Here is a 20,151-nt window from a genome sequence, read left to right as displayed (position 1 = left end):
AACGTCCGATCGAAATACTAGCATGCACTCTCCATTTCAAGTACGATCGTTATCGAATTAAAGGGGGTTTCGACAACCGATTCTGATCGGATATACATCGATATACAATCGATTGCCCATAAAAGCGCTCGCGTTTTTATACACACAATTTATCGTATACACCCTTTGTGTGTGCACTCAGCTGATGATAACGAAAAAAGTGACATTTAAGACCACTCTGCAGAATTAATTAATTTATACAAGTCCCGCTCTCAGAAAACAATAAAAAAAAATACACACAGAGTTGCAACTAAAATTAAAAATGTATTGCCAATGAAAATGCAAACGCCAATTATGATATGAATAATTTTTACGTTGGCAGATTTAAGTTAAACTCGATTTTATTTACTTGTTGAAACGTCTAACTAATATCACGGTGTTATAGGTTTTTTGTTCAATAATTTTTTAGCAACGTAAAAATGTTATATTGACATTTCTATATTATTTAAATCGTTTGTTCGGAACACAATTTATTAAGCTGTCCTACAACAGTACATAATACTATGTAGGTATACTTATTTATTTCCCGTTAACTATCCATAGTTCCAATTAGTAATGCACTGATGTGTAATAAAAAATTTGGGTTGTAAAAATATTTATCATAATATTTTAGTTGATTTTTCATTTGATAAACGATTTTGAGTTCAAAGACATATATTTCATTACCTTAAATTTCAGAGTAAATAATATATTTATTGATAAACATATACTGTTTATTTTATATTAATTTATAATATAAAACAGTATGTTTTTTCCATAAAGCAAGTAGAAAGTATTACAACTACAAAATAATTTTAATGTACAATACCTACAATATGAAAATATTTTCTGTTAAAAAAATATAAAAGAAATTATCAAGTTTTTACTTTGATATTATAACTACAGTTTATACATTAATATCAATTCAAAGGTCACTATAAATTATTTGTGTTCAATAAGAAGCTATATCTAAGTTAATCATCGGCTAAGAATCTTTATATTTATACCATAAAATATAGTTTTGTGTTTCTTTTCTCAGACGTCTATAAACTATTTAATGTTCATGATGATAAATAAGTATCGTTTAGGTAGCGAGATTTAAAACTTATATAATGTATTAATTAGTAAGTTGAATTCAAATGCTACTGGACATAACGGTATACGGTAAATGGTTGTAGGTCAAAACAATAAAAATGTTCAACATGAGATATTAAAAAAAATGAACTATTTTAGAGTTATTTTCAAACAACATATTATTTTATAACTGCATTCGATTTTATTAATACTTATCAGTTCCGAGCAATTTTTATTTACCCGATACAATCATATTAAATTATTAATTCAGAGTTTAGTCGTCATTATATCGTATTATATTATTATGATGGCATTCAAAAAATGTATAAGATTTATAAACAAACCTCTAATAGAGAATATTATAATAGGTTAATGAAAAATGTAGTACTTGTAAATACCGATAAATAGGTACTAGAGCATTTCATGTCACTATTCACTATTTTCTTACTGTGATATATAATAACAAATATACTATTTAGATTTAGATTGACAAATATACATAATATTTTTAATATCACTACCTAATGAAGTTTGTTAATATTATATTGTATAATTTATTATATACGTTTGATTTTGATCAAGATTCACATTATAACAAAACATTACATAGGTAATAATATCATATCATATATTATTTTGTAATACATATTACGATATTATAATATGGAATCGTAGAATAACGTTATGATATGATTATATGATTGATGTACTAAAGGTAGTCTGTGGCAAAAGTATTGAACAATGTGTATAACTAGAATTATCAAATCGTATGCAGTTTATAATAATAATATGTATATATAAACGTATTCAGTTTGATATACCAACTATATAATATAGTAATATAAACCGGTGATTAACTCAAATTATATTAAGTTTAATTAGTTTTTGTTTTGAATCCTAATAAATATGTATTATACTTTTTAATTAAGTTTTCATTAAAATACAACGAACTTTTGATTTTTGATTATTAACTTAATTTTAATTTTACATTTAAAATTTAAATTGAAAAAAAAAAACGTCTCAAAAATGTTACAGAACTAAAAATACATATTATGATTATTAAAAATGTACAGAGTGTGATTCACCAAGCATGCTCAATACCTCTTTTATCTTCGATAATGCAGTTATAAAAAAATCTAATATATATACTATTTAAATAGTGTCCTACGGAGCTACAAATTTCTGGTTTTCAAATGGGAATTCAAAATTTTCCAATAAGTGAATAACAATTTTTAAGCAAATCATTTTTCTGGAAATTTTGATACCAAGATGGAAATCAAAATTTGATATAAATGATTTTAGAGTTATTCAACTTAATGTAGGTCCTAATTTACTATAGGTCGATACTCCACAGGGTATATAAATATTTATAATTTGTAAAAATGATCAATGTAAAAAAAAAATTAAATGTTTAGTGAATCACCCTTCATATACAATTTTAAATCTAGCTTTGGCGACTATTTGAATATTAAAACGCCAGGTGTTTGAAGATGTATTAAAATAAGATAATTTTTTAAGACTTTATTAACCTTAAATTCTAATATATATTCAAAAATAGTCTCTAGAATACAGTAAATAATACTTGTAAGTTTTACTTGATAATGATTTGAGAGTTAGTTCAGGTATCTAGTATATTCACAATTGCATTTCGTATCAAAGTTAACGTTTTTTAACGACAGTGGATAGGTACCTAATCATACCTTATCATTTTTTTTTAACTTTTTAGTATTTAGATATGAGAGTTATTTAATATAAAATATAACAAACGAAATCATTGTTACAACTAGCATATTCGTTAATCTCATATATTCACCAAATCCAGTTCAGTTGTGTTGGAACATCTGAAACAGGATTTCTCAAGGGAATTTGTTTTTTCAGTAATTATTGTTTACAGTAGTTATTGTGATTTTTTTTGACGGAGAAAGCCTTAATAAAACGAAAATGTATAACCGAAATTCCTTTTGCGTTTAACTACACACTAAAATGTTATTTCACATTGTCATAAATGCGTTGACTGCCAAAAATCCATAAGAGGTTTATTATTCCTGAAATATATCTTACAGATCTATTGTCCTCTTGGCTAAAATATTGTACTCATTGGCCAAATAATTAAAAACACGACTTCTTTAGCTGACCGCTGTATATCGATTAATAATTGAAAATTGTTTACGGTGGTATAATTTCGGGTGATATTGTAGTGTTGATCCTTTGGTCCTGCCTAGAATCAACTTTAAGATTACTTACTCTAAGCCCACCCGACTAGAATGCAAACGTAGTTTTTTGTTCCGGCGGCAACTATATATTAAACTAATTATTATACTATATTCGTAACGCTTAACTACCGACGAGGATGGTATTTTTTCCTGGTTTTTAATTACATTATAATTTATTTTTAATTAACTACATCTGTGTGATGTTATGCATTTATAGACTTTATTTTATGTATCAATTAAAAATAAATCCTTAAATATTCACTGTATTATATAATTAAAGTAATGATACATTGTATGTGTACAATGTACATTATCTAACATTCTGAAACGTCAATGTAGTTAAGCTGAAATAGCTTTTTTTTATAAATATATTATTTTTTGCTTTTTACTATTATCTTCTACACCACTGCGTACTATATTATGTTTAATTATTTGTTTGTTGAATTTTGAGAGGTTGTAAAATAAATAATATCCTTTAAGTTTATCTATATTATAGATTATGCATCAAGAAATCCGAATCTGCAATAAAATTACATAACGCTTACAACTATCGAAAATTAGAAAAAAAAAAACCGATCTTATTTCTTTACGACTTCTAGAATAATAAATAAGAATTTTTTTAAAATTTTTAAAATTGTAAAAACCGTTTTCTAGACTCATAATATGAATAGTTGTAGTATTATGCATTACGCATAGAATCGATTGGGATGATAAATTTTCAAGTTCCCGGTCGACAATGGCTGTTCGGGGTGTACACCTAGAAGTATATTATATTATAGTAATAAAAAAAACGTGTCAACCTATATAATATATAATGCGTATTTGTTTACAGTCGGAAACGGCAATGTAATATAATATAATGGAACATGTGCGTGTTGGGTTTTCAAGCTCGAACGACACAATATAACATATAAATTATCGACACCGGTCGAGAATAATATAAAATATATTATAATATAGATATATATATATATATATATTATAATATGGATATATCGTTGTGATTCATGAGGCGACGCCTTGACGCGGGAACGTTTTGATATTGGGGCAAGTAGCCAAAAATACACGAATTGCATTTCATCCATCGCTGCGGAGCAATTTTTTAAAAATAAAAAACTGCAAAAACCTCGATAGACACCACCGACTCAAATTACGGTAAGGGTGGTTGTGGTGGCGACGGTGGTGGTGGTGGTGGTGATGGTAGTGGTGCAATGAGGGTTTCGGATAGACAACAATGAGATGATCAGCGGAGCGTGTGATGGGGGTTGGCTTTTACTTACTGTGTCTGTACCGCTGTTGCAGTATGTTGTTGCAAGTGTAACAGTTGAGCGTGCAGTGCGCCCGGCGCGGGCTTAGCGCACTGGGCTTGGCCATCGGTCACTGTGACGATTTCGGTGGCGGCGAAATGTGTGTGATATTTAATGGATGAAGAGTCGTCGTCGTCGTCGTCGTCGTCGTCGGTGGCGGCGCGCGCGACAGGGACGACGGGCCGGGACGAACTGACGGCGGTGGCGGCGGCTCGACGGTTACGCGAAAAACGGCGGCAGCGGACGCCGCCGAGCACGAGCGACGCGAAAACGCACGGGAGACAGTCGCCCGCGGTGCGCCAGCGAAAAGAGATTTTTTACTCTCTCCTCCTCCCCCCCTGCACTTTACACGCCGGTTCCACTGTGGTAGACGCTCTTCTCGTCCCACCTTGTACACACGATGATATTCTAATGATGATACATTGCCACGTCTAATATACACGAGTATATTATTAATATTAATATTATTGTTATTATTATTATATAGACCTTTCAGGACGAGCTTTTGCGCGTGTTCGCAGATCTACGTCGATAACATTCAGTGCTATTTTGGTTTTTAGTCTTATCGATCCCTGAACGACACGAAAGCGTATCCGTGGAACGGGTCCCTGGACGAATCCAGTTAGGGTAGAACCTATGTTTTCGACGAGGTATTCGGGATGGCCCGCGTCGGTGCAGACTTGGTGAAACTACAAACCAATATTGTACGACACGGCTGGTTACTATAATAGTTGCCACGAAAGAAATATATAACAATATGTTTAGATAAATGTTAAGAGTACCAAATTGCTTATGCATATCATATTATTATATACCTAGTAGGTAAAGGTACTATACTCGAGAGAACCGAAATCGGATAATCATCGTAGGTACCAACAGAAAAATATTTTTACGTCTGATTGCTAGACAGTTATTATTTACACAGTAATACGTATATACTACCAGTGCATATTATCGATTCATCTTTTTATTTTTTTTTCACCATTTGATACCTGACCATTTCTTCTGTGTCTCATTAGACGTATCTAATAATATATTTTCAAGTATTTAAGCTGTGGTGACACGGCGCTCTGAATAGGCAATTTAGCTACACCACATTCGTGGGTACATCACAAAATAGCTTTTTTTTTTTACTTACGAGGTATTACGTCTTAACCGACGATATATTTCCTGGTTGATTTTATAATATTATTGCAAATATAGTTGTACAGTGAATAATGTATGTCTCTCCTCTTGAGATAATGGCAAAAAAACAAATTTGGGTAGTTCACTCGAGCAAATACACTCATAGATAATTTAGAGGTTGATGGTATACGCCAAAAACGGATCGTATGGGGTAGTGATTTTATTTTTCTAAGGAACTCCTTAGGTTACAAGAAAAACAAACAGACGATAAGGGTCCTATTTTGTAACCTCAAACTCTCTATGATCTCTTTATTGCCATGACGTGATACGCTTTAAGATACTATCCATTATTTCGTTGTCTTGTAAACGGAATTATTTATAAATCTAAATGCAAAAAAAAATCGTGTGTTTTGACATGACCAAAGCGCAATCCATACAAAATGTTCAAACGTTAGTATCAATTTCTTTAAGTATTTGTTAGCAACCTATAAATGTGTTCTAAAAGAAAAAAACAATTGATTGTAAAAAATACCCTTAATTGTTTAGTATTATTATATTTTATTGTAATACTATTGCCGGTCACGATAAGATAAAAAAATTGAATTTTTAGTATGTTTCATCACAAAAGGATTTTTTTCAAAAATTCGAATTTCGATTGAGTAGTTTATTAGTATCTAAGATTAGATGAGTGCAGGAGTGGTCCAGTATTATTCGGGGAACCTCTGTACTACTCTATATTTTTTATCACTCATCTAAACTTTAAAGACTCATATTTTATCAACTAACTACTCTTTTAAATTTCGATTTATATGTATCAAAATACTCCGAAAAAATATTTTGCTTAATTTCAAATATGAAAATGTCGTAATTCATTAAAATGTAAAGTAAAAATTTAAAAATATTAACAGTAAAAAAAATACAATTATAAGTATAATTTTATTTCCTACATTTTGTTTTGTAATAAGATCACAATATTAAGCAAAAAAAAATATTTCAAAAGAAGTTTCAACTTTTGAATGAATGAGTGTAGAGATTAATGGTCAATGGATCACCTTAAACTGTATTATATATACAAATAACGGGAATGATGAATTGAAAATGCATGATTATCTCAGAGTCAATGCTAGGTGATTGATATTTCACTATAGACGTTTCAGAGTAATTATACTTAAATATTGCAATCACAAATAGTTTATACTTCTATAATTCTATATGATATAGAACTATGATATAGGCATGAGTATGTCATTGGTTAAAGTAGGAACTTCATTCACTAAATATGCAGTAAAAAATAATAAAATATTAAAATTATTCGAATTTCAAAAATGAATTATTCAAACGATACGAGTTGAAAATTTAATTTAATCATTTTAATCACGGTTTTATACAATTTTGAAAGTAAATTCATATATTGTTGAAATTAATATTAATATTTTATTTAAAATGTCCGCTGTCATGACAATAATGAAATTGTAAAAATGTATAATATTGATCGTGATGTTAATTACATCCATCAGAAAATGATTATATTTGTCAGTTCACAAAAAAAAAAAGTTAAAAAAATATATTTAAAATCGTACATAATTCAAATTTAAAAAAAAATGTATGTAATAATTCAACAGCTGCTTCATCAACTGTATATTTTTTAGTTCACGAGTAATTACAAATGACTTAATAAATTAATCATTTCCTCTCATTTAATATCGACTATAATATTGTTCAATAGAATGTATATAATATTGTATATTATTATTTATACTGATGGCATATTAATAATCCATTTTCAAAACGCACGACCCACACGTGTACACATAATAATAGTGAAGTGCATAATTTTTTGGCACTGCTTATTTAGGCCGTCATCCATCCGACGAGGTCTGTCAACAATTATTTTATTATCACTTGAGATTCGTGCTTCTAAAACGTAGTTTTCGGGCGGTTTAGCATAAATTAAACTTCAGTAATACCATTTATCACGTAGGTATAATAATCAAATATTTCGATGTCACAAAAGGTTTGATTTTGAATTGTGATGCATATTTTGTGTATACTAGATTATTATTGCCGTAATAGCTAAATTGAAATATATAGCGTCATGATTTTATAGTGGATAGATTGAACTGTACTAAGGCTCTATGATATTTCATCCGGGATATTGTATATACAAAGTGTACACGCCAAAACGAAATCGGACGTTTAGAGGTACCTATACAACATAAATCGAAATATCTACGAACATAACTCATAATATTCTATACACAAAAATATAAATTCGACATTGATTAATCATGCTCTTATGTACAACACAACAGCAAGGCAATAAGTTACTTGTCCAAAATCCTCATACGCGCGGTGATTGTACGAAATAAATGATAAAAACATTATTTTTTTTTTTTTTATATTATAATATTATATACAACAGCAAACATCTATATGGACGAAGTATCGTCGAATTCTGTTAAAAACACTAAACAATACGTCATAACTAGGGACTTTATATAACGAGTCTAAAAATATCATGTGTATATGTTTATACACATGTGTGATAATCATTTTGTTTATTGAATATATCAATTTTTAAATTACGACGTTTTTTCAGTACGAACTAATAAATACCTATTTTGCTATTTTTATTTTTTTTTCAGTTATATTTTTAAGATTTTATACATTTTTAAATGAAATTAGATATTTTTTTCATCGTATTACGAAAATTAATACGTAGCATTTTATTCAACTAGCAATAGATATAATATCATGGTATTTTATAAAGTTTGATTTGATGTAGGTATAAATAATAATATTATGTGAATGTAGCGAGACAGACCGGAGTGGTGTCGGAGTACTTCGCTCGTAAAAATAAGGATGAAAAAATTAGACCCATTACTCGTATTATAATCGTCGTATAGAACGATATTGTTGCTATAGCGTATTCAAAGTTAATTGTATTGGAAATAATGGGTGTGTTTACTGATATATGACAGGGAGAACAACGCTGCAGTACGTAAATGTCCGTAGGTCTAATAGTCTGCACACGTAATATGTTATTGCTTATTGCTGTGCCTGGTATAATAATATATTACCATACATATACTATAATACCGTACGGGTGTTATAGAGGGGTGTTATATAGAGAAATAGGTGACTAAAATACTGTATACGTTATCGTAATAATATAATTATATTGTGTTTGTGCGCGCGTTATTGTTTTTGCACGCCACGTCGAGTTCGGTGTGAATTACGTCTAACCGGCTTGAGTTCCGCCAACGAGCATTGCACGAGTATTTAGCCACCGACAAGAGAGATAACGCATTTACCATTATGTAGGTAAAATGCGCACTGTATATGGCATAGGTGTATATTACACATTAACCGTGTACCGAAGTCGTTTTAGAGTTTATCGTAGCAGTCTCGCTACCCTGGCACAGAATTTCCCACAAAGAGGGCCAACCCCACTACCACTTTCCACCACTTCCACCACAAGACTATCATCACCGCTGAACACTGCAATAATATTTTGGCACATGTCCTGAAAATTATACAATTTCTATAATTTTGACCCTGTGCGCTTCGATTAGTTTGACTATTATACGAATATAGCGATCATCGTTGTATATCACGGGTGAGAGCAAAACTCATATACGGAGTATTCAGAGAGAAGGAGAGAGAGAGAGAGAGAGAGAGAGAGAGAGATCACGATGGAAAATTCCAGATAACAAAACCAGGCGAATAAAAGAGTAGTTGCTCTCTTCACATTTTCGCCATTCATGATATTATGACATGTTTACTATACTTTTATTATGAAAAAAATATCTTAAAACTTATTTTTTTTATTTGGACATGTATACCTGCATGGCTGCATATCGTATATCAAAACTTGCTATTAAAAATTGTCCAGAACAATTATACTATTAAATCAATTTAAACGTAAAACTTTAACTTTAACTTTAATTGTGTACTAATAAAATTAAGCAATTAATTTGAAACGAAAATGGCTTGTGTAATGATCATACAGTTGCATTTTTATACATAACATCTATGGTCGATGATACTGGATAAAATAATCAAAAACATCTAACACCAAATTAAATGAAATTAAAAATCATATTCTCCCTTGGCCAAACAACACACTCACCATAAAAGAAGAAGTAGTTATCAATAGACTCAGAATAGGCCATACCAGATTAACTCACGCCTTCCTAATCAAGAAAGAAGACCCACCTATGTGCCCGACATGTAACGATCCCATTACAGTTAAACACATCCTCACCGACTGCAGAAAGTACGAATTACAACGTCAAAAATTCAATCTAACTCACCATCTTGCCGAAAACCTCAACATCGATACAACCAACGTTTTCAAATTCCTAAGGGATACAGAACTTCATAAAAAAATTTAATATATATTATAAGTATAATGTACCTATCATATTACTATTTATTACTAGGTATTTTTTTTTTTGTAGCCAATGACCCATAGTTACCGAGGCATTTGTTATAATAAAAAAAAAAAAAAAAATAATGTTCTCATATACCTATGTTATTTTATCGATGGCTACTGACGAGAAATTTAATTTATTTATTTATTGTTTTATAGAGGACACACTGATTAGTTAAATATTTGCTTCACGGTAAAAACAAATATTGCACATACCTATAATATATCTACAAATATTATTGTAAATCTAGGACGTCTTGAGATTTCAATTTATTTTTGTTATATTTACGGCAGATTTGACTTTGTTTTTTTATATTATATATATATGTAAAAAAAAAATTACTATAAAAATAATAGTAAAAAGACGTGGCGCCACGTCGTTGTGCGACAAACTTTAATGTTCGACTGTAAATAAGAGTTGAGAAATAAATGAGATATTATGTTTGAATTTTATGTTCAATGAAGTACTTTTAATAAATAAATAATATTATTTTACCATAATATTATATTTTATGTGCAGTTTTAAGTTTTGGACAAAAATATATGTTAACTGTCAACATATTAATACGGTATAATATATTATGCACTTACAAATTATTATCAATGCCGTATCAATAATATTATAATTATTAATTAAACTATATTATTATAAAATAGATAAGAAAATTTTAGCTATGGAAGAATGAACATAAAGCTTTAGTTAACATAAACGAGAATTATTTCCACGTTTCATATTTCATTTAAGTTATTATTTTTTTTAATCCTTTAAATGGATAATACTTTAATCAACAGATAGTCAACCAACCATGTGATATTTATTTGGTATATGTTGATTAGGTATATTATTTAAAAAAAAGTCAGTGCATATTAATTATACGACAGTACTTTTAAATGGATTCAGGGGCGTAAGTAAACTGAGTTAATTTATAAACGGCCGTCTATGAGATTTTTTAAAGGGGTTTGTGTCTTTGTGGCAGGTTAACGACGACTAGAGTTGTAATAAACAATATCACGTTTTTATCAATTTATTAAAGGCTGATTGTAGTTGTTAAAGTAGAAATAGGAGGGCGGTTGGTATATTGAATACAAATTACAGTCGCATTTTCCGATGTTTTGTTTTCCACGCCATTGTTATATAATAGGTATCTATAGTCAACAATCGATATTCCTTCATTCAACGTTTGATTTAAGGACATTAGTATTATATGAAAATACCTGTGCACTATACATCTATGTTATTTTTTTTCCCGTAACACTAATACTATAATAATATATATATAAAGTGTTGTGTGAATAGTTTGTAATTAAATAAATTCTTCGACTTATCCATTTGTAGCAAAGAAATAACTTACAGTGAGTGGGAGGATGGAGTTTTTGCCATCATAAAACTTGCTAATGCGATAAAGATTTAATTCGAAACACAGAAACACAGCAACCACTGTCTTCAGGTGATAAACTATAATAATTTAAAATGTATCGTTCACTGTTTAAGCTCTCAGACTCGCAACCCCAAGATTACAATATTTAAAAGATTAAAAAAGCTCATCGCCAGTGTTACGCACAACGTGAACCGTAAAACGATAATTGTAAATCTTTAACTATAGAAAATCCACCCCGTGTCCAATATAAAGAGGGTGTGTATGTGGTAGTTTGTATGTATGTGTGCGTATTATATAATAGGTATAAATGTATTATTTATATTGTATACAATGTAGTCGATGAGGGTCTATGGAACCACTAACAGTTTCTGACCGACATCTCCTTATTGTTATACTCCGTTCACAACTCTTTTATTTCGATGAACACCAAAGTTTCGTTCGCTTTGTGTAGTTTATTTTACTTCTATTATTATTATTATTACTATTATTATCATGATCATTATCATATATATCGGACATTTCGAGGAATATATTCCATTGTAGGTGCTATTTAGTTCATTGATTTTAGATTAAATTAGTATCATCTATACATATACAGAACTCGTCGATCTCTGTGAATTTTAACGACACGAATTATACTCACGCTTAATAATGTTAATTTATCCATTTCCATAATAGGTATAAATATATTTGTTTAGGATGAGGCAGTTTTTCTAGTTTGTTATGAATCACACACTAACAAGCATGCATCATTCTGGACTATAATATTGTGTAGGCACTTTCATCCACAAATATTATTATAGTCAGTAGGTACGCAACAACACTTATACCCACGCCACCTACTCCACCGGTATCGTGGAAAGTGTGTGGACATTTAGGCGTAGAACGGAAGCTTCTCCCGGGCAAACCACTAAAACTCTTGAGGTATAGTAATCGGATTTTCCTACGATTTTACAAGACCATGCATCCATGTGGTTGAAATCCGCATATACGTATTAAACAGTGTTATACCTACATACTCGTATAATGGTCAAAATTTTGGCACAAAACCATATTCACGCTAAAAAAATCACAGACCTAAAATATTATTATTCTATGATCCAAAGTAGTTTCGTCATCGTTAAAATAATCAACATCGAAAGCAATCCAACGGCCAACATAATATCATAACATTATAAATTTATATTAATGGAAATTCAAATCAAAACCACACTACTACGACTCGCAAGAAATGTTTATGTTTGTTCTGAATAGTGTGGGCAAGATGAGTTGACCAAAAGTAAAAGCACACAGCTTAACTATGTACAGGACATCAATGAAAAATAAAAAGAAGACGGTTTACGACAAGTTCTAAGAGCGTATAAATTCTTGGAACTAACTATTATGAAGATAGTATAAGTGAACGAATATTGAGACTGAGACAGTTACAGTAGCACGTCTTCTGGCCAATGTTAACACACAGTTTCAGAGTCTGATTAATGCCTTGACATGTGTCACTGTCGAATTAGATAAAACCATGCCCTCAAACGTATTATCGGTGTACCCACAACGAATATAATCGACGTCGGTTGACTAACTGACGTAGCCGCACAGGATTTAAGCGCTGAAGTATGAGAACCCCGAAGTCTTTAAAATTGAAAAAAAAACTCGATTAGCGGCCGAAACGAAGAAAGGAGTAGTTTTATTATTTTTTTTTAAATCTTGATTATTTTAGATTCTGATCGAAAGGAATTTTTTATTTCGTTTCTCGATTAAGAAGGTTGTACGATATTAATAATGATAATTTTTTTTTTTAGTTGTTTTACTATACATATATTTTTTACCGTTAAGTGCTCTGAATAATTTAATATGTATACACGTATATGTTTGTTTATTTTTTTGTTCAAATTCACGACGCGTACACGTCCAAACGACCGTGAATTAATTAGATCAGAGGGGTCGAGAACAGCAGGCGCCAATCCTTTTTACGGTGGCATGAAAAACACAATATTTCGGGTCAGAAGAACACGCATCCTTGGCAGTGCATTAAACTCCCATGTAAACTCAGACGTATATGCGATTGTCATTACACTGCGAAACGCTTTTAATTGTGAGTGTGGTGTTATTTCAAACGTGCACAATATGTATTAATAATGCAATACGCGATTCGACCGCCGCCGAGACGTTCGTTAATCATATAATATAATATATATGACGCCATCGACCGATTAACGATGACTCGAAATTGGCGAGCAAAAAAAATCGCAATCCACCCACATTAATCACCCTAATTACTCACTACGGCTGTAGTTTAACTTTTTCGCAATTCGTTTTTCGAGATCATAACATAATAAATTATCATGCTATAATATTATAAGTACGTAGATATGTGGGATTTGAGTAAGCAGCGTTTGGACAATCTTTTTTTTTAAATGTTGGTAGTTTTAGAAATCTTCAATGGGGTTATGTTGTATTCTTCAGAAAGACGACTAATACGATTTCAGTTGGCATAATATAGATAAAGATATAATATAATAATATTATAATATAGTTTGTCAAAAAATCATAAACAATTGTATGACAACAAAAATCGTTCATAGGGTTCGGGACTCCGGATTCTCGTCCGCGTATAATACCATGGCGCAAATATGAATGGACAAAAAATATCATGGTTGAAAATCATCAGCTCTGCACACGCCTATGTCGAAAATTGCATATAATATTTTATAGACCTGCGGGGGCTCGTGACAAACTGGCGCACAGACGAGTGTTATAAATTATAACAATAATAATATATCGTTGGGCGATTTCCTCGATGTCGCCGTCGCTAAAGCACATCCGAAAATGCCGGTCGGCCGCACTGTATGTCGCAGCAGCGCAGTGTGTTTGTTACAGGGCATCGAGCGCTAACTTATATATGGCTGAGGTGCCTTTAAATTATTGCTGTCGCGGAAAAATAAATTGGAAAATAAGAAAACCAAGCGCGCACGCTCCCGCGTCGGCTGAACTTTATACCGAAACTCCGGTTACCCCCGCTGCTAACCACCCTCCTCGCGTGCGGCGGTGCACCTGCGTTTAATGTCGCGCTTAAAATATTATTCGGCCACCGATATCGCTCGACGGCAGATGTCACCCACGCCGTGAATTGTCGACAATTTCATCACTGCGGGTCGATAAAAACGTACGATATCATTAAAAGCACGACCGTAGTATATTATGTAGTATGTACCCATTACAGTATACGAAACCCGTTTGTATATTGTATATTAATATCATCGTCATAGATTACACTATATATTTTACAGAGCACTTTGTGAGTTCTCGAAAACATGCATGCGTATAATTAGTATATCGGTTATTATTAGTATGTTGTGTATTTATTGGAATATTTAAAGTCCAGACGAGAGGATAGTATTCGCAGGGTGTCCCGCGAGGATTTACCCATTAAGATATCTCCTGAGATAATACATATTAAATAATAAATCTGTTTTTGTTATTACTTATTAGTCTCATAGAGACAAGGACTACACGTATTTTATTTTTTTAATTAATTACATTTTTTGGTAAAAAGGTTATTTTTTTATTTTTGAAACAATTGAAGATAGCCATATTTAGAGTTTATTTTTGTGAAAATGTTGACTGTTTAACATTTTGTTTTATTTAATCTCATGATTTTTTTAGTTTTAGTTAAAAAAAAAACTGGTTGTTGCCTGGGCGGCGAGTCCCCCTCGACGGATAATATGGATATACTCACGGGATACTGTATAGTACTGCAATAGCAAGATACCAAAAATGACCACTTCGTTCGTCTAATATCATCATAATTCATATCAAATAATATTCGTCTGATGGCTTGAGTATGACTGGACCACCTCCTGGTTTGTTGCCACAATAATTATGTATCAAAAATTATTTATAGCTAAAAATCGTTTCGTGACTAGTCATCGACGTCGTTCCATTCCGTTCTGTTTCGTTTTGCAGATTACAGTGACCGCTAATAACACGCGTGATCAGAGATTGAAGCTGTTTGATGTCCACCACTTGTAAAAAACGTTTGAAATATTTTTTTCGTATATTTCTATCTAAAAAGTTGCTTTTTGGACGGTTTATTTTGTGGGTATTAGCCATCCTTCTATCGAAGTAATTTAACCGCATATTTTGTAAAAATTTTTATTTCTATTTTTTGCCATCTTAATTTCAGAAAGTCGCCTAACTGTTGCAAACCACCAACATAAGCCCGACACATAGTACCAGAAACGCTAGACATGACTTATAACACGTATCCCATTAATTAGTCATGTCACTGCGTACTAATGTACTATGTAATATTAATAAATCATTGGAGTTGTTAACTAGGTGCGCGTTACGTGGTGTATACGAATTATGATGAATATCAGACAAGTGTTTGATATGAAAGTATGATTTAAACTTAGAATATCTCGATATAATTGTTTATTTTTTCGATCACTTGAATTGAATATTTTGCATTTTGTGGTTGAATTGAACACTGAGATAATTGTCTGATATTATGGTATACAAACACGATAGTAATAATAATAATAATAGTGTTCTGTTGATGCATATCTCAAAGGCTGTTGTTACTAAAAGTCTTCCGCTCGCCTGTCTGCATAAATTTAGATATTTTATGAGAGCTGAATTATTTTACTTTAAACAATTTCAACTTTCTCTGAATAATTCAAACCACCCGCCGCTCTTGTCACACTATCAATATTATTATTACTATCATTAGCATTGTTTATTTTTTTTTAACATTATTACCATACCCGGGTTACACTGAATATTTAATGATCGGTTAAGGAAACTATTAAAATATTAAAAGTAACGATTTAAAAAAAAATTACAGCCATAACAATTCTAACCGATAATTTTGTCAGTACGCCACAAATAATACAACAGTGTTATAGGATATCCGTGACAACTTGTGAATGTACTAAAATACAGTAATAATGGTTGTTGATCATCAAAACAATAGAACTTGATAAATATAAAATTTGTACAATTTTGTTACATAACAACTACACATTATATTATAAAAATTATTATAAGTATAAAATTGTCTGAAAAACCGGTTATTTTGGTCTAAATATTTTTTTATTCATACAGAAATTCATTTTGTGTTTTCAATAACTGAAATAACTGTAGTTTATAAATCTACATGCATTTTTCATAAAGGTCCGCTGATACACACGTCTCGCGTTTTTTAAATTAGTATAGGGCACAAATAGTATAATATATGTTGGAACGTAATTGTTTACGTATATACAAGATTACAATAATACACAGACGAGTTTATAAAATCAACTTCCCAAAACTATATTGTATAGTGTTGATCCAATTTAACTATATTGTAGTCTTCGTGTCTATTGTATTACCATTCATTGCTTCAAAATAACAATAATATTAAAAAATATTTCGTTAGGACTGCGGAGTATCCTACACGACCACACGTCGTTTAGGAACTTGCAATGAGTAATAATAAATAAAAAAATGGCAAAAAGTCGTCCGGTGAAAAAATGTCACATTTTGATGCTAAAAAGTTCCATCTGGTAAACCATTTGAGATATCATTCGTATCCGATTCGTGATATTCATTATTCACGGCATACGCAATAATATTATAATACACAATCGAAAACTTTAGAAAAACACGCAAATATTATTATGATCTCATATACGTGTGTCACGTGTACCAGTGTACCACATTCGATTGAGTTCAAAACTTAAAATTGGATATCGTCAGACGACAGCAATTCACGGTAATCATTAGGTTTAATACATCAATGGTGTATTTGAATTGCTGCTCACATTTTTCATCAAAATATAAATACATCATTGACGTATTAGCGAAAAAAATCAAATGTTTTTTTTTTTTTTTATTGATCTTTTTGAAGCCCGGCAACTTTGGCCATTAGCTGTTAGTAGATTTTTAGTTGTGGTTTGTGGTAGGGTTTGAAATTAGTTGGTTTTGTAACACGTGTGTGTTGGTTTTGGCAGAAATTTTAGGTGGGCACCCGTAGGTATCTGCCATGCCCGGGTGGGGGATGGCGGCACTAGTTCTCCGGACACCGTGACTTGCCCGAAGAAAAATGCCACCCGGTGGCCGGGAATCGAACCAGCGACGGCTGCGCCGCAACCGACGCCTTAGACCACTCGGCCACCTCGTCCCCCAATAATATCAAATGTGTAAATATTTTTAATCATCAAATAAAAATGTATAACAGGTAATTATCAAAGTAATATAATATAAATTACATATTTGAAATGAAAAATTAAGATCTCCGTGATATAAGACGATAAATTAACTGTTGATTACTAGTAACAAATCCTGTGGTGCTTATCACTGTGATTATAGTGGTTATACAATACCGAATAACAGATATTATCTGGCTATACAATTATACAGTGCTGTATTTACTAGTTACTACACGTCATAAAAATAAAATACCTACTTAAAAGTAAGTTGAAGAGAGCAAATCAGTTCAACAATATTAGTTAAATCGTATACTAATATATCAGCATACTTATCACTGCAGTAAGGCTCGTCGTGCCATTAAAATGTTCGCAACGTTATTTGTTGAACACGAAAATACGATGTCCTTGAAATATTTGCGCCAAATGTTCGTTACGAAGTTTATAATATAATATTATTATTCTAATGATTATGTCACGTTGGATTACGACAGACACATCAACGCGACACTGTTTATTATTATGATACACATTGCGGCTATATTATCATCGCCATCTCAATTTTGTTTATTGTTTTCGATTATTGATTAAAATCTCGTTTACTGTGTGGCGAGCGTATACACACCTGCTCAGCATTTGTGTACAAAGTTTTATTTAAAATTACAAAATATTATAATTAAATTATCGTGTTGGTAGGTACTACTTAAGCGGATTTGAAGTTATATGCGATTATAATGACTAGTTACGAATTGTAATCGGTAGGTATACTTTTATAACAGCCTCATCGCTATAATTATATAAATAATATGTTTGACATGAGTACACGTTTGACGAAAACATTTGGTAATGATAGCCGCGAATATTATTTTGTGCCTTCCAGACAGTACGAGTTAAACTTCTTTGGAGTTTAGGCTGAAGCGTTTTTTCCGTCGCAAAATCGGACGTATGGTATCGTGATAATTCGTGTATTGGATGTATTAAAAAAGATTTTTTGTTTATTCTAAGTAACACGCTAAATTTTGTGGTTGTAAAAACACGTTTTACTATTTTATATCATAGTGGAATTTTAGGTTTTTCATTAATCGTTTTTTGTTTTTTTTTTTTTTAATGTTAACGTTTATAAACTCTAATCAATGGTCCATTAATATTAAAAGTTTAAGCACGAGTGAAGTTGTTCTGGAAATATTGACGAACCAAAGTTCTAGTATAGCTATTACTGCTCGTCCTACCAATGAAAATTATGTAAATAATACATTTTAACCGTCGTCAAATATTTGTATATTTCAACAAACCAATCGATCGTCAGCTGACCAGAATTCTCTTTCAAAATATAAAATTATCATACTTTATAATAACCGGCTAATAGAATTTTTTACTATGAAAAATATTGATGTCGTCATGTGTACTTAAATTCAATGAAAACGAGTGTATTGCGTTAAAAAAATCATACACTATAATGCAGCCGTATAAAATAAAATAATGGGAAAAAAAATAATAATTGTTCGTTCCTAAAACACACACACACACACACACACACATGAAAGTTGCACACATCCCATCAACTTTTTTACCTCACACTGTCCCCGACACTACCACCACTTTCGCCACACCACTAACTCGAGCAAAAACGCACGCACGGACCGTAGACCAACGCGCCGCTTCGACGCGTTGAAGTCCTATCGATCTCCACAGCTGCGAGCACCGACTCCATCAGATCGCCGCGCACGCGGTCGGTCCGCGAAGATTTGGCGCAAACAGACATCGGCGGCCGCCGGTGTCAATCAACAGGGACTCGCGCTCACCCATCCGAAGAGGTTCTCTCCAATCTTCGGTCACATATTAATATATACTACATATAACGTGTGAGTGTGTGTGTACGTGGATGTACTCAACCCGAACCCACCGCCGACGCCGAAAGTGGTCGGGTAAATACGTTCTAATAATATAATATTTTATTTTCACAGTTACCACTTCGCATATCGGACTGACTAAAGATATGGCGTTTCATTCTTCTTTGTTTTTTTCATATAGTTTTTACTTTTAAATTTTTTTCAGAACATTTTTACTTTGTTCGGGATTTTGTAATATTTTCGTGGTCTAATCAACTGGTCAACGAAAATATTTTTTTAAGTGTAACCAAGAATACCTATAGTATGTATATAAGTGATTAATCGACACCGCCGTCGACCGGGAAAGTGACACGTCACACCTATTTTTTTATATTGAGATCGGATCATCCGTTCCTGTGTTTGACGCAAGATCTGTCTATCCAGGCATATTATAATGAGGTGTTTTACAGACTTATGAAATCTCCGACCGTCAAGTCAACCACTTGTTATCGTATCCCCTGTTACATAGATTTATATTTGCCATAAACTTTTTAACCTAACCCAATCTTGGTGTATTATGATT

At 31.7% G+C, this 20,151-nt stretch overlaps 1 protein-coding gene across 2 annotated transcripts in view; it reads right to left on the bottom strand.

The window, feature by feature from the left end:
• Positions 1-20,151, bottom strand: part of LOC100166215 (atrial natriuretic peptide receptor 1) — a 141,051-nt gene that overhangs the window by 94,308 nt on the left and 26,592 nt on the right. The window contains exon 1 of one of the 2 annotated variants that reach the window (XM_029487356.1): positions 4,586-4,857. The exons of the other annotated variant lie outside the window; for it this stretch is intronic. Coding sequence (XP_029343216.1) covers positions 4,586-4,679 — 94 coding nt within the window. The 5' untranslated portion in view covers positions 4,680-4,857. Of the gene's footprint in view, positions 1-4,585; positions 4,858-20,151 lie in introns of those variants that run through there. 2 annotated transcript variants of the gene reach the window in all.

Source organism: Acyrthosiphon pisum, chromosome A1 (assembly GCF_005508785.2).
Source record: "Acyrthosiphon pisum isolate AL4f chromosome A1, pea_aphid_22Mar2018_4r6ur, whole genome shotgun sequence".
Classification (NCBI taxonomy): Eukaryota; Metazoa; Arthropoda; class Insecta; order Hemiptera; family Aphididae; genus Acyrthosiphon; species Acyrthosiphon pisum.
The sequence above is the reverse complement of the archived record's forward strand: the minus strand, read 5'-3'. Positions and strand labels throughout refer to the sequence as shown.